At 36.0% G+C, this 16,392-nt stretch overlaps 1 protein-coding gene across 2 annotated transcripts; it reads left to right on the top strand.

Annotated features, from left to right (window-relative positions):
- Positions 1 to 1,343: 1,343 nt before the first annotated feature.
- LOC147397431 (Acyl-CoA N-acyltransferases (NAT) superfamily protein) lies at positions 1,344 to 12,313 on the top strand. 2 transcript variants are annotated; one of them, XM_086449107.1, is made up of 5 exons: positions 1,353 to 1,795; positions 8,735 to 8,890; positions 9,776 to 9,871; positions 11,294 to 11,414; positions 11,939 to 12,313. In XM_086449107.1, exons 1-5 carry the CDS (start codon positions 1,478 to 1,480, stop codon positions 12,109 to 12,111), a joined length of 864 nt encoding a protein of 287 aa, XP_086305233.1. In that variant the 5' UTR covers positions 1,353 to 1,477; the 3' UTR covers positions 12,112 to 12,313. The 2 variants fall into 2 exon arrangements, with proteins under 2 accessions (XP_086305234.1, XP_086305233.1); XM_086449108.1 differs by lacking the exon at positions 9,776 to 9,871 and having other exon boundaries at positions 1,344 to 1,795.
- The last annotated feature ends 4,079 nt before the right edge of the window (positions 12,314 to 16,392 follow it).

Genomic DNA, 16,392 nt, shown 5'->3' with positions numbered 1-16,392 from the left:
TGTTGAAATTGGCTTCTTTTTCGTTCTTAAATCTTTTCTGATAGAATAGAATCTCCGAAACTCGATTAGGATGCAAAAAATCCATTTTTTGGACAAAAACGATGAGATCGAATGATTAGGGCATTCAATTGTGATAAATATGATGAATGAGGTTTATGGATTGATTAGAAAAGAAAATTTTACTAAATGGGCTATTGAAAGAAGCCCTTAAACTCAAGGAATAATTAGAAAAAAAATCCCTCTATCAAGATCCCTTAAGTAATTTTTCCTAAAAACAAATATAAACACCCTTTCAATAATGAGTAGTGTAATTACAAGTTTTGCAAATACACCCGCATAAAACAAATAAAAATTCAACAAACTCTTAAACTTTTTATTATTATTATTATTATTATTATTATTATTATTATTAATTTTAACCTAAACTTGTTTTTACTGAATCTAGTAACTTGGTGTGAACGGGATTTGAACTCATGTCTATGGTATTATCACCCAAAGACTTTATCAACTAAGCTAGTTGACGGGCTGCCTCTTCATAAGTCTTATTGTTTGACTATCTAGTATGAATTCTCAGAAATTCCTTAAAGCATTATAGGTGGTTTATGTAAAATATTAGGATCAACAACGTGAACTCTATTTCATCAATCAATTGGATTAGATCCAAATTTTTGTACACCTAGTGTCAACTTGATCCCACCATCATTGAAATTGGAGAGATCTGAGTTTCTCCTAATGGTCATATTTTGACTAATTCTATGGTCGTGATGGACTGACAAGATGATTGATTATAGGTTTATGATTGTATAATAAATTTATAGACCTAAAGGAAAAAAAAGAACATTTATAGGAATGAATATTATTAAATGATATATTACTTGCAATATCCCGATAATTGTTTAATACTGAAAATAATATATATAAAAAAAGACGATAAGATAATGTGGATTTGCAGTAATAATAGGTGCTATAATCACATAAACACATTCAAATTACTTGTCAACGTGACTAAATCAAAATTTAAAGAGATAAATCTTTGATCCAATCACCAAGACTGATATTTTACAATTTCGAGATCAACGATTATAAATTATCAATCTCGACATTCGAATTATTGAGATCAATTATTTGAATCATCAACCAGGGTTTGAGTTGGACCTCTTATGAGGTGAACGGGTATTAAGAGAGAAAGATTTTACTAATTAGGTTATTAAGATACCTCCCCAAATATCAGGGGCCTTTTAGAAATATTTCGGGGTTTATTAAATAATTTTTCCTCAAAATTATAATTTATTAAAATAATATGGGAGTACGACTGTACGAGGGACCAGAATTAACGGTCATCCAATTGCCGCTCAAAATACCTGGTACGTATGACACGTGGCAATTTCCGATTCGAGTTCATATAATTGGTGCCGGCACACTAACTATAAATCAAGTGGAAAATCGGTGATGAGCAATCCACAAAAGAGGGATAAAAATGGTGGTTGTTCTCTATTCATCTCCACCTCTTCGCACAAACCCTATCGATACAACTTATTCTCGAAGTTACAGATTGTTTTACCCTAATTTCTATAACCCTAGAAGTAGAAATCACTCGCCTGTATTTCTCTTCTTTAATCGAAACAGACATCAGTCTCGATTGATCGTCAATTGTCAGCTCTGTACCCAAGAAACCCTAACCCTAGACAAGTCTACTTTGAATGTCACCGAAGCTGTCTCCGATGATGAACTATGGGCTGCTGCTTGTCTTCGTGTCCGATCCTTTTACGAATTCAAAGACTCGTACGGAATCCATGTGAGTAAGAATCGATTCAATCGATTTTTTGTTTTTTGGGTTCTTTAGTTAATCTCTCTATGTTAAGTTAGAGTTTTAGTTTGAATTTCCGTACCGTTTGATTCTGTGCGATTTTGTTATAGTCAAGCTTTTACATGTCGACAATAAGTGGAAAGAGTGTTTATGAGTCGTGCCGGAGTGACCTCAAGATTGGACCTCACATCGCACGTCCTGACATGAAAGTTTATGGGAACCATAGATTCTTTCCTTGAGATACGAGTGAAAAAGCATCTATGGTTGCTATCCACTTTCACGTCAAGATGTGCAATGTGAGGTCCATTCTTTATGTCACTTCAGCATTATTCTGTGTTTATTTAGTCTGATTTGGAAAAAATGTGCCTTTTGGGGGATAAACGATAGATGGATTTCTCTGGCTCTAGATTTTGTCTGATCAAAGAAAGATCATAATTCATCATGTTTTATAATTATTCATAAATGTGGTTAAGTTTATCCAAAAGATTGGAGTAGAAGCTTGTGAAGACTTAAAGATTGTGGTTTTTCTCCCGTAATTCAATATGGTACAATGAGAGTATTATATAGATTAATTACATCTCATTTTTCAAAGACAAATTCCTTAAATTGAGGAAAATTAGTTGGGCTGATTTGTGACTTTAAGGGGGTGGTGGCTAATCTTTGACTTTGAGGAGGTGTAACATTAATTGTTTCCACATGCCCCTGCAAGTTGAGCGGTCTTTCTTTAACAGTCAGCTTGTCTCTAAGGAAAGCAAAGCGCGATATGCTTAGTCCTTTGGTGAAGATATCGACTATCTGATCCTTGGAGGAGATAAATCTAACATCAAGTTCTTTGGAGGCGACCTTTTCGCGACAAAGTGGTAGTCATGTGCTTAGTATGAGCGTGAAATACAGGATTAGCCGTGAGGTAGGTGGCACCAAGATTGTTGCACCAAAGAATTGTAGGAGAGTGAGCAACAATTCCAAGTTCGTGGAGAAGAGTGTTGACTTATAGGAGTTTGGCGGTGGCAATGGCAACACCTTGATATTCGACTTCTAGGCAAGAGCGTTACATGATCCATTGTTTGCAAGCACTCCATGAGATGAGATTGAGACCAAGATAAATTGCATAGCAACTGGTGGATCACCGGTCATCGGGGAATCCGGCCCAATCGACATTTGAAAAGGCATTAAGTGTGAAAGATGAAGCCAGAAAAAAATGAAGGCCATGATTTAGCGTATGCTTGAGATATCTTAGAATGTGTTTAGTAGCAATCCAATGCTCATCAGTGAGGTGATGCATAAATTGAGATACTTTGTTTACGACAATGGCAATGTCGGGATGAGTAAGGGTCTAGTATTGAAGCGTGCCAACAATGCTTCTATATCAAGTAGGATCAGAAAAAGAGGAACCGGTGTGATTGGAAAGTTGAGTGGTTCTAAGGGGAGTGGTAATTGGTTTGGCATTTTCCATTTTCGTCCTCTTAAGAAGATCAATGGTGTATTTTCATTGAGTGAAAAGAAGCCCTGAGAGTAGCGATGGGCCTCTATGCCAAGGAAGTAACTCAAGGATCCCAAATCTTTTATTGAAAATGCCGATTGCAATTGATCGATGATGTCGTGAATACATTCCATTCGAGACCCTATAATAATGATATTGTCAACATACACCGATATGTACACAATGTATTGTGATGTACATTTAGATGAAAAGAGACGTGTTAGCTTTAGAGCCCACAAAATCGATGTGATGCAAATATAAGCTAAGACGTTGGTACCAAGCCTTTGGTGCCTACTTGAGACCATAAATGGTCTTATGACAACAACAAACATAATCGGGATGTCATTGATCAATAAACCCGGGCGGTTGCTTCATATAAACTTTGTTGGTGAGGAACCCGTGTAAGAATGCACTGTTAACATCGTGTTGGTGAAGGGACCATCCATATGAAATGGCTAAGCTTGTTTATTGAATCCTTTGGCAATAAGGCGGGCTTCGTACCGATTAAGAGTGTCATCTGCTTTCCACTTGAGTTTAAAGACGCACTTGTGGCCAACAATATTCATATAGTAACGAGATGGAACCAAGCTCCACATGCCATTTTTGAACAAGGCATTAATTTTAGCACCCATGGCATTGCGCCAATGGGGATCTTTGTTTGCGTGAGAAAAGCAAGTAGGTTCTTCAACCTCATCAAGCAGAAGGGGATGGTTTGTTGCCATAAGTGCTTTCGGCTTATGGATGCCATTCTTGGATCAAGTGATTATGTGATGTAGGGGAGCCATACATTGTTGTGGAGGATTTTGGAGATAGAAGAGGTGTTGGGTAGCTGATGAGGAGGATGTGGGTGTGGTAATAGGTGAAGATGGGATGGGTTCGGCCATGGGTAAGGATGGTGTGGGTTCAGCCATGGGAGAAGAAGATGCGAAGTTGGACATGGGTAGGGATTTATGTGATGAAAAATGAGGACTATGACTAGTAAGATGGGAGGGGCCATATTGGATTTTTGGTGGGAAAAGTAATGGAGGAGGGAGGGATAACATATGGCGGAGAAGGTGGTTGCAATGATGCGAATGAGAATGAAGCCTCATTGAATGCTACATGCCATGATAGATAAAGGCGGCCAGTAGGGAGATGCAGACATTGAAACCCTTTATGCAAGGGATTGTAACCGATGAACACACAAGAAAGAGATCGGGGAAGAAGCTTATTAGAATTATAGGGTTGAAGATGAGGAAAACATTTACACCCGAATACGCGTAATGTGGTATAATCAAGGGAAGTTCCAAAAATACTTCAATAGGCGTTTTGTGTTCTAAGGTGGAAGTTGGTAATCGATTGACTAAGTACACAAAAGTAGAGAATGCTTCAACCCAAAATGTGAGGGGAGCAGAGGCACAATGCAATAGAACAAGGCCGATTTCCACTACATGTCTATGTCTTCATTCGGCAAGACCATTTTGTTGGGAAGTGTGGGGACAAGAAAAACAATGGGTAATGCCTTGGGAGTTTAAGTAAGGTGTAAATTTTTAAAATCCACCCCCATTGTTCGATTGAAAAACCTTACTTTTGCGATCAAGAAGATTCTCAATTTTAGATTTAAAAGAGATGAATACTATGAGTGCTTCAAAGCGATGAGCAAGGGTTAAAGCCAAACATATCTACTAAACACATCCATCAAAAGTAAATAGTAATGGAATCCATTGTGAAATATAATTGGGGTTGGACCCCAAATGTCAACAACAACCAATTCTAGTGGAAAGCGAACAATACTAGAGCTATATGGAAAAGCTAATTGGTGACTTTTACCAGACTGACAAGGATTACAAAAACTAAGTACTTTATTTGAGAGTCGAAGAGAATGTGCGGTAATGATTTCTTGGACTGTGCGCAACATTGGGTGAATAAAGCGACGATGCCACGTGTCAATAGAAGTGCGTTCACCAATGAAAGCGGTGAGGGGCATGAAAAAGAGATAGAGTCACTACTTGAACTGTAGTACAATCCATTACTATTAAGGCCTTGTAGAAGTATTTTCCCCGTAATCCGATCCTTGAAAATAAAATAAAAATGGGATGAAATTCAAAAAAGACATCATTATCATGTGTAAATTTCGAAACAAATAAAAGGTTAGTTGAAATGGAAGGTAAATGAAGAATATTATCGAGAAAAAATTGGTGATGAGGACTAGAGAGAGTGGACATACCAATTTTGGAGATAAGGAGTTCAAAACCATTATCGATACGAAGATGTTTCGGGCCATTGTGAGGGATCGGAGGTGTAAGTTGTTGAGATCTGCCATCACGTGGTTTGTGGCACCACTGTCAGGGTGTCAATTGTAGTTTCTTGCCAAAGATGAGGAGGCAACACAAACTGTAGCTTGAGGAAGGGTTGGACTATTTTGGAAGCTCTAATCAAATTGAAACCGCAGATTATAGTTGAGTGAATTTTGTTCCCACATAATTGACAAGGCCCCCAAGTGTGCTTCATGGAGGCAAGGGAGGTTGCAGATGAGAGTTTGAGCGATCTTGACCATGGTTGCCAGGGGCGGATTTAGAGTGGGGGCAATGGGGGCACTTGCCCCCACAAGAATTTTCAAACCTTCTTTGGAGTAATCAACTATTGCTCTCCCAATTTGTTTTACACTCATAGTTGCCCCCACAAAACAGTTCCATTGTTATGTTGCCCCCACAAAAAAAAATTACAATCTTCGTTGCCCTCACAAAAAAACTTCCACTCTTACATTGCCCCCACATGAGTTAAATCCTAGCTCCGCCCCTGATGGTTGCGACTAAAGGACTGTTGTCCATAGTTTGGAATACCTGATGAACGAGGATAATGATTATTAGTCGCAATGTTGGCCATTGGGACAAGAACAAGAGCATTAGTTTGAGCACCAAGTCGCATCTCAAATGCAAGAAGATGAGTTTGAAAATCCTCCATGGGGGTGGTTTTTAACGTTGTAGTCAAAGTGGTGACAATCGCATCATATGCCGAGTCTAAACCATTGAGAAGAAGTTGTTGAAACTCAGAATGTGTCATGGGATTCCCAAAAGGCTGTCAGAAAGTTGCTTGGTTTTGTGAAGATAATCGGTCTTGGAAGATTGCCTTTGTGCATGGTTTGAAGTTTACGACGAATTTGCATTATTTAAGCACGTGAACGTGAAGCGAATTGACGTTCGAGTGCCATCCAAACGATACGAGATGTGTTGAGACCGACAAGTTGGGAGAGAACTGTTTCAGATATGGAGGAAAGCAGCCAGCCCAAGAGGACTTGATCTTGCTTGCGCCAAGTCAAGTAAGTCACGTACGACAATCCATCAGGGAGGAGACAGGGGGGGGGGGATCAATAGTCCCATCAATGAATCCTTCAAGATCATAATAGACGAGAAAAGAAGTAAATTGTGTACACCACAATAGATAGTTTTGTCAATCAAGTTTGAGAATGTGTTGAAGGGGTGCAACTAGGAGAGTAGGGGAAGAAATGGGTTGGTCCGAAGGAGGAAAAAAAAAATTGAGTGTTAGAAACCCCACGTTTGCTTAAAAAATTGACAATTAAGCTCTTAAAACCCCACTTTACAATTAACACGATGAAACGTGGTAGTTTCAACACCAATGAAAGCTCAAGAGTCATCCATTGTAATCAAAGACTTATTGTAACTATCTGGAGAAAAAAAATTGAGTGTCGGAAACCCCACGTTTTAAAAAAAAATGGACAGTTAAGCTCTTAAAACCCCACTCTAAAGTTAACACGGTGAAATGTGGTAATTTCAACAAAAAGGAAAGTTCAAGAATCATCCATCATAATCAAAGACTTATTGTAACTATCTGGATTCCGAAAGACAATAGCTTATAAAAATTACTATAAATCATGGAAGGTGCTTGTGATATAATTAATCAAATATCCAGTGTTATAAGCTTTATGGAAACAATTAATGCTACACCTGCTCAAAGTCAAAGATCAACCACCACCTCCTTAAAGTCATAGATCAGCCCAACTAATCTTCCTCAATTTAAGGAACTTGTCTTTGACAAATGAGATGTAATCAATCTATAAAATGAAAAAGATTGAGTGGGGGAGGTATCGATGGAGGAGTTGTCGGCCATTATGATGTAAGAAGAGAAGAAGAGGGCAGGAGAGTTGTGAAAGAGGAGGATGAAAGCGTTTATGTGATAGTAGGATCCAATCTGATACCATGTGAAAACTTAAAGATTGTGGTTTTTCTCCTTTAATTCAATATTGTACAATGAGAGTATTATATAGATTGATTACATCTCATTTGTCGAAGATAGACTTCTTAAATTGAGGAAGATTAGTTGGGCTGATATATGACTTTAAGGAGGTGGTGGCTAATCTTTGACTTTGAGAAGGTGTAACATTAATTGTTTTCATAAGACTGGAAATTTGATTTAGTTGTTTCTCAAGTACCTTCCATGGTTTATAGTGATTTTGATAAGCTCTTGTCTTTTAAAATCTAGATAATTACAGTATGGCTTTGATTATGATGGATGACTCTTGAGCTTTCATTGTGTTGAAATTACCACATTTCACCGTGTTAACTGTTAAGTGGGGTTTTAAAAGCTTAATTGTCCATTTTTTAAGTAAACGGAAAGATTGGAGTAAAAATCCACATATAAAACACAAGAAAGTAGAGAGGAATCACTAGGCTAGAAGAGTAAAAACACCCAAACCCTCTCTAGTAAAGAAGCTCACACTATACAAAATAGCCAAAAGTCCTTTTATTCTCTACAGCCAACTCTTTTATAGAGACCAAACTAAAGAAAGTAAAATTACCAATGTACGCCTAAGAGCAACTCCAATGCAATACCCATCCCCTCCCAACTGCTGTTTTGGGTATTGGAGTCCAAAAATAGTGTCTCCAACCCAAGACCCATCCCTCACCATTTTTTGGGTCTTGACATTTTCGATACCACAAAAAGGGACTTCTACTTGGTTACCCATCCTTTTTGGAGGGAAAAAACAGTCATGTTGAAAATAAGTCAATTTCAGAAAGTTTTAAATCTCAATTGAATTAAAAAATTATTAAACAATTTATGGGTTGCACAGTTGGATGGCATATCACAATACCTAAAAGACTCATTTATGGGTACTGCGTTGGAGTTGCTCAAAGTACCAAACTCACTTTATCGAAATTAAAAGTAAGCGCCACAAATTAAGACATTGCCACCACTTGCATCAATTTTGGGAACCGTGATTTTTTGGTTTTGTTTGTGTTCAATTCTATTTTAATAATATATCAAATAACTTCTATCAACAAATCTTCGTCAGAGTTGAGTCGACGAGTTCACTTGTTTTTTGGAGGGGTCAAATCAGCGACTGCTAATGATAATTACTTAGTTTTGTATCCTGAGTTCAAAGAGCACGGTTGTGTTCCTTGTACTTTTGATGATATTGATGGTATTCATTCCTTGTCAAGTTTTATTAGGATCATAAGAGGTGCTTGGCCGAGCGTGAGTTCGAGGCGTTAAAAGAACGTCTTGCCGGGAAGAGGTTAGGATTTGGAAGGGTTTCTTGCATAAATGCCACTGTTCCATTATCACAAATGACAAGCTCTTCAGACGATCTCTGCTCTTTATGTAAGGTACGTATCTCACTGCTATGCCCTATTTATGGTTGAATGACTCCTACAAATATCTCATTTCATGCCTGTCTGACCAAAATTTTCTCTTTATTTGGTGTTAGTAGCTGTAGGGCATTATTTTGGCTTTTATCAGGTAGCTGATACCTGCTTGGTTTTGCATGTCATTAAACCCTTGTAAATCTTCTACTACATGATAAGACAAACCACTTTCCATGTCTTCATAATGGTAGAGTCGGTAATCCATTCCTGCCAATCTCTGTTCATGCATGGTTATCTTTGATCATAGATTCATTGTATGAAGTTTTAGGATTTGAGCTAGATTAAAGAAAGCTCCTTCCTTGGCTTTGTTGTTCCTCTTGTTGTTGCCCTTGAAAATATGCTTGAGACTCAAAGCATACAATTCAGTTATGTCATTGCTCCTCCTATTATGCAATGCCGCAGTCATCATACGCTTCAGATCTTAAACGTGCTTCTTTTCCATCTGTTCCTTACCTCTAGATTTGTATGAACATGACATCTTTGTTCATTAATGGTTACTTTTCATGTTTAATCAATTCTGGTCATTTTCTTAGGGCACACGCTAATGGTCTGTCTATACCATGTTACAATTAATATTTTCAGTGTTGTGCAACTTTTTTGAACTGCTAAACTTGGTTAAGATACTTACCTCCGCCCCCCAAAGAAAAAAAAGAAGAAGCTTGGTCAAGATACCGTTGTATGATTACAGTTTGGTAGAATGCTGTTTGAATATTGATGTTGTACCTACATTCTTGAAAAAATCAGTGATCATATCTAATTAATAACGTTGGAGGGTATAAGCTCATTTTTTACTCTGGTATAGCATTACAAATGTCCAATTTGTTTGTTGTTGATTATGTTTTGTAGTTTTCTGAAAATGGAGAAGACCGGGTAGTGATCGGGACCCTTGATCTTAATCAGTGTGTAAGGCTTCCAGATGAAATAACCGGGAAGAGGCCAGAGGTATTGGGTTGGATATCAGTGTCTTAAGACCTTTCGTGTTATCCCTGATATAAATTTTCGAGTGGTTATAAATTTTCCAGTTTGTGTATTGTTATGGGGATATTCTATTGCCACACCAACTTTTACCAAAAGCACCCCAAGATGTGTGATATCAATGAAGAATTTAGTACAAATCTTGGGGTTCTCTTAGTAAAAATTGGTGAGGCAATAGAAGCACTCTTTTTTATGTAAGATTGGATAGCTACGTACATCTCCCCAAAAATGCCTGATGAGTGTAAAGTTCATCTCTGTATGGATAATGTCCTTCAATGGCCGTAGCCTTCTAACATTTAAATTAACTGCTTGTATATACACGGTCCTGGTATATGTGAAGAAGTCTAGGAAAACCCTTTATAGAGCCTTTTGTTAAATTATTGCAATACTAACTCAATGTAGACCAATGGATGTGTTCAAAGGTTTATGGTGCCACGTTTCTATATCCAATAGCTGGTGTTGAGGTGGTATTATTAAGTTATCAGTGGAGCTAGGACATCAGTTTGCCTGGAATGTCAATCCATCTGATATGTTGTTTTCCTCTTGCATGAAGTTACTTTAATTAACAGTTTGGTATTTTTAATTGATGTGTTTTTTTTATTTGAGGTAATCTTGGTAAACCTTTCTTTCTTGAACTGAAGAAATTGTTTTATTTGTGGGGTTGCATATCTTTCCATGGAGCACGTTGTAGGGTGAAATGTTTGTTTGCTCTCATGGCATACTTGTCCTTTGGACCAAAATTACAAGTTGCAAATCAACTATTTATTCTGTAGATTAGGGCCTAAAGAAAAGAGGTAATATAAATTTACGTAAGTCAAATGTTATAACAAGGACAACTTTATGACAAAAACTATTATGTATTGGCACTACAAAAACAGTGAGGAAATAAATAAAATATATCCCCAACAGGCACACACACAATCAATAGACTCCCAAAAGATGCATGCCTACCTACACTTCTTTGAATTATGCATATATCTTTGTGGGTAAGGTCATTTTCTTAAAGTCACAAGGACTTCTTTGAGAACTTTGTCCTGAAGTAAACCTTCAAAACATTTGAAAGCATTGAAGTGAAGTAGGGAAGTTTCAGGCTTCTTTGTAGATGTCTTTGAGAACTTGATGAGCTTTATTCTTGTTTCTTATAGAAGTTGTCATTTAAGTAAAACTGGTGCAAATAAAACTGACTATTCATACCTCAATGGAGTAGGTTGCATGTATAATCTTATGTGCTTGTTCTTTCGGAATTCATAATTATGCCTTTTTATAGATCATCTATTATTATGTTGTTGAACCATTTATTTCTATAATTGGCTCTGTGGTGTATAATAGTTTGTCCAATCTCAAATCCTCGTATGGTTTCAGAGCCATCTTATGCATTAATTTCAACAGGGCATTGGATCTGATTTTGCGAGAGCATATTTGAGTAATGTATGCGTTGCCAAAGAGCTGCATAGAAATGGTGTGGGTTACTCACTGGTTGCCAAGTCGAAGAAAGTTGCCCAGGAATGGGGTAAGAAATTCTTTAATCCTTTCCATTTACTCATCACAAGCATTGTCACTATTGTTATTGCCAAAATAAAATATTATCAGGAAACGTTGACTATGCATAGTCCATCGTTTAATATATTTGCTCAAGAATTACACTGTATACCTTTTGTTCCGATAATCCATTGTAGGTGATTTCATAAATCTTTGCTTTTTTGGTGACGCCATTTTAAAATATTGAAATAATATGTGTGATGTTTTGGAGATGACAATTAAAGGATACTAAACTGACTGTCAAAATTTTGAAAGCAGAAATTGTTACATTAATAACATAGAAGTTCCCAATTTCTAGAGATTTATAAATTTGTTGAGTGCCTAACTTGGCTAACAATTTAGAGTTTGGGCTTGTTTCTAAATACTTGATTGAAATTTTGAATTGAAGGAAGTGGAGTTGAGCTGTTTGGGTTGGTTCTAGAAAGCTTATTTAATACTTCATTTTTTGGTTTCATGACCTATAGCTAAATTTAAATGACCAACTTCTTCATTCAGGTATATCTGATTTATATGTCCATGTTGCTGTTGATAATGAACCAGCAAGACTATTGTATATAAAGAGCGGTTTCATATATGAAAATGATGAACCTGCATGGCAAGCTAGGTTTCTGGATCGGCCCAGACGGATTCTTCTATGGACTGATGTCTGTGGCACCAGTAACTTGTAATTATTAAAATGGATAATCTCTCTACTGCTACTCCTGTCCCATTTGCTTGTATTTATGCTTGAATGTAATTGTTGTACCTTTTATATGAGTTGTAAGTTAGTGATATTTCTTTTCAATTTGAAATGTAAAGCATGCAGATTCATTGCATGATGATACCATCGCTATTAGAAGAGCCCAAGCAACATTGCATGTTGATACACAACTTTGCATTCTTATTCAGTCATTCTATTCTATCCTGTTTCGTTTTTTTTTTTTTTTTTTCGTATTTTATCCCTAGATTTGATCATGCTCATCAATTTGATCTTCCCTATTTGTTGCTCTTATGAAGATTTTCATTTATTTACCAATATTTCAATTACATAAAAGCATAACTGGTTGACTCAAATCACTTTAACTACCCAACTTCCCCCACCGTGGACAATTGCACATAAATAGCAGAAACTAGTCACCTTGAGAAATGCATATTCAAAGTATTCAGTCTTATGAGTATCATCCATCTTGTACTGCATGTGCTCTGTTTTGTCTCTACAATGTTTAGATCTTGAGCTTCAGCATCTCTAACAATCTCATCTTTCTACTTTACCCTCTTTCTTCTTTTAAGGTCAGAAACCCTTGAAACCCAAGAAAATAAAATTTTAGAGTTTTAGAACATGAAACCCTAGATTCAAGAACGATTGTTGCGAGACATAAGAGATTGGAGAAGAGAATTTAGGAGAAGCAAGAGAAGTTTTATTTCAGTGGTGATTTAGACGTTCTACTGATCTACTCCACATTTTAGTGAATGTCCCTTTGTTCCCAAACTGATGACATCCCACTTGACCATGTTCTGCTATTGGCACCCCAATTTTTTTTTTACTTATTACACTCCAATTTCTTAAATTAGTGTCACCCCAATTAAAGATTAAAACACTCTTCAAACATTACAAAGGTTTGGGTCAAATTATAATCTGAACATTATAACACTTGGTCAAACAATTTCAGCATTCGTTTACTATTATGATTGGGCTCATATTAAATCCAAACACCAAAAATAGAAATCTAGCCGAGAGAGCTAGCTTCTATTGGCACCCCAACCTTTTACTTATTCTCAACCATTCACTTATTTTCTTTGTTTTTAATTGGGTTGTAATAAGCAAAATGTTTTGGTGCCAATAGCAGCATTCTATTTTTTAACTTACCACCGTCAACAGCGAGGCCTACTAGAAATTCCTCAGTCTACTTGAAAGAAATACGACCTGCCTTCTTGAATTAGTGATTTTATACCCTCGACTACTGGAGAGTTGAGTGGTTTCTTTACTGGTCGGTATGGGTTTGCATACCAATATTTGTAACCAAAGCCAACATGGTAGTAAGCAGTTCTGAACCATGGATCCCAACATTCTTCCAATCGATCTGGGTCTATGAGATAATCGGGTCCTGGTAGAGGATTTAAAATTTGTATACATGGATTCATAATTGATTTGGGTTTTTTTTCTTTTCTTTTTTGGTGATTGGGTACCCATTTATGCAACTAGTTTTACACTGGTAGTCATTAGGTGCACATTATGAACCAAAATATGTAAATAGGGTAATAGAGGTCAGTCCTTATGTATGAGATGAACTGAATTCTTCTCTACATCTTTGCTTACCTCTTAGGGCCCCTTCCTTCATAAATTTGCTCGTTATCTCTGTTAGGTACCTTAATGTGAAGTAGTTATCAATATCGTAGGTTAGGATACATAATAATATAACTAGTTGCTCAATTTAAGAATTATGATTAAGTTGATCTTCAAATTTTTGTATAAATATACACTGTATTTGTAATTGAAAATCAATCAGTAATCAATAAAAATTCTATGAAAATGCTTAGACGGTGGTGGTCCCCAACCCTTGTAGTTGGTCTTCTCTAATCCGTTCCCCCTCTCTTATTTATTTATTTATTTATTTTTTCAATTAAAAAGAAAAAACGTTATATTTACATTTATTCTGTGATTTTAAAGCCGATAGGAATCTAGGTACCTAACAATTTCACTTGGGGCATAAAATGATTAATAGCCCTCGACGACAGGATCATAATGCAAGTAAACTATATTTATGGAGGAATACATAGTTGATAGTCACTAGACACAGGAAAGCGATGAGTTGTGGGGCACACACACGTGCACGAAAAGATGAATTAAATACTGAATTAGCCACAAATAACAAATTTCAACTAATGTGTGTATATATAATTAATAATTGGAACCCTTTGAGGCATCTTGTAGTGTCAAAAACTCAAAACCCAATCTTCTTCACACATTGTGTCTTCTTTTGTGAGCTAATTAATTATATTGCCATACTAATTAATGAATTTATGTATACCACACCAAATTAAGGAAGGAAATAAGGGAGCAGTTACAATAGCAATTCTACAACAGCCAACTTCAATTTCTTCCTCGCTCTCTCACTCTTGTAACCAATCCCTTTAGAGTTTGAAGAGGTTTTTACATCTCGACAGAAACCCAGATCTCGAACAATTTTAAGAAGAAATACAAAGGAAGTGCTGTCACTAGAAAAATTAATTGGTTATATGCACTCCATAACACTGCCATAGTAATTTCACTGTTTGGTGTCATAAAAAAGTTGGTGGGGGGCAATATAAGCTCTCTTTCCTTTTTTTGATTAACAATTTACTTTATTGTTTGATTTTGGATTATATTTCCTTTTTAATATTATTAGTGTGTCTAATAAGTTGTTAAAATTAATTTAGAGTAGGTTGTAAGTGTCTTAATCATATTGAGACCAATTTGGAGGAAGGTATAACTAGCTTTTAGGGATAGCTTACCATAAGATATTCCTTTCCAAAATTTAAATCCTAGTAAGTAAAAAAATGTAGACTAGGGTTAGGGATGGGATTACTTTAGGATAAGAAAAGAGTTAGAAATAGATTCTAATTGTTGGGTCCTTTTATCTATTCACATTAATTACTTGCTTGGTCATTAAGCTAGAATCAAAGTAAGTGTAGAGAATTTTAGTTATAATAATATTAGTTGTTGAATAAAATCCACTTTAAATATAAAAAAATTTAATTAGAAAAATACCAACCCTAGAATAGATTCATTAGTGCATTCAAAATAATCTATCTACATTGTGTGAAAAAAGGGATCAATTCTACACTAAGGTCTGTCGCATTTGACTAAATCCAAGCAAATTCTACGGAATTAAATGTCAAAATTTACACCTTTTTCACGTAGTGCTATTATAATAATAAACGGCAAGAGTCACTGTTAGGAGGAATCTTAATTTACTTTAGGAACACTCCCTATTACTATTATTGGCTCTATCCTATTACTATTAAGTGAGAGAAGGGTTAGTATTAATGATTGAAATATATAAAATTTTAAAATTATAAAAGTATTATTAGTTAGATTCATCAGTAGATCAAATTATGTATTTATTATAATATAAATATATATATATATATATAAATTTTCATGACAAATAACAAAATGTGCGAAGGAAATAGTACATATATGTTTCTTCAAAGAGTTGTGAATGAATTCCTCATATATGTTTGCCAATCTTCCATGGGATAGTCATGGGAGAATAAGATTATGATTTTCCCATCTTAACAAGAAAATTATTTTCATGGGGTTTGGGTCAAGAATATTTTCCCACCAAGGCAGAAAAATCATTATATCAGGAAAAATGATTTTCTTGTGAAACACACAATCATACATTTGCAAATCAAATTTTCCTGGGAAAACATTTTTTATAGCGATTTTTCTGCACAATCATACAAGTGCTTGGTGTGATTATGGCCATACGATATATCTCTTGTGCTTGATGGTACTTGTGAATCCATGGAATCTGCTGTTCCGAATTCCACAGTGCAAATTCCAGTTGAACCCAATTGTTTGATATTCACCTCCACAACATTGTCTAGAAAAATTACTCCTTGATGTAACTCAAACATAACAATGTTCACGAATGAGAAATTACCATAGAATCTACTAATTATCAAAAGGGATCTTAAGAATGACGTCGCTTTGGACAAAGTGGAATGGAGGACCATGATTCGTTTAGCCCACCCAAATGCTTGGATGAGACTACGATGATGATGATGATGATGAGGGAAGATAAGACAGACCCATCTCACGACCTACCCATTGACAAGAGGAAAATATAATGAGACGTGCTGAGAGTGACCTCAAGATTAGATCTCATATCGTACATTTTGACGTGAAAGTGGATAGGAATCATAAATGCATTTTCACTCATATCTCGAGGAAAGCATCTATGTTTCTCATTTTCATGTCATGG

Source organism: Akebia trifoliata, chromosome 8, assembly GCF_017979445.1.
Source record: "Akebia trifoliata isolate Shusen 1 chromosome 8, ASM1797944v1, whole genome shotgun sequence".
In the NCBI taxonomy this organism is placed as follows: domain Eukaryota; kingdom Viridiplantae; phylum Streptophyta; class Magnoliopsida; order Ranunculales; family Lardizabalaceae; genus Akebia; species Akebia trifoliata.
The sequence above is the reverse complement of the archived record's forward strand: the minus strand, read 5'-3'. Positions and strand labels throughout refer to the sequence as shown.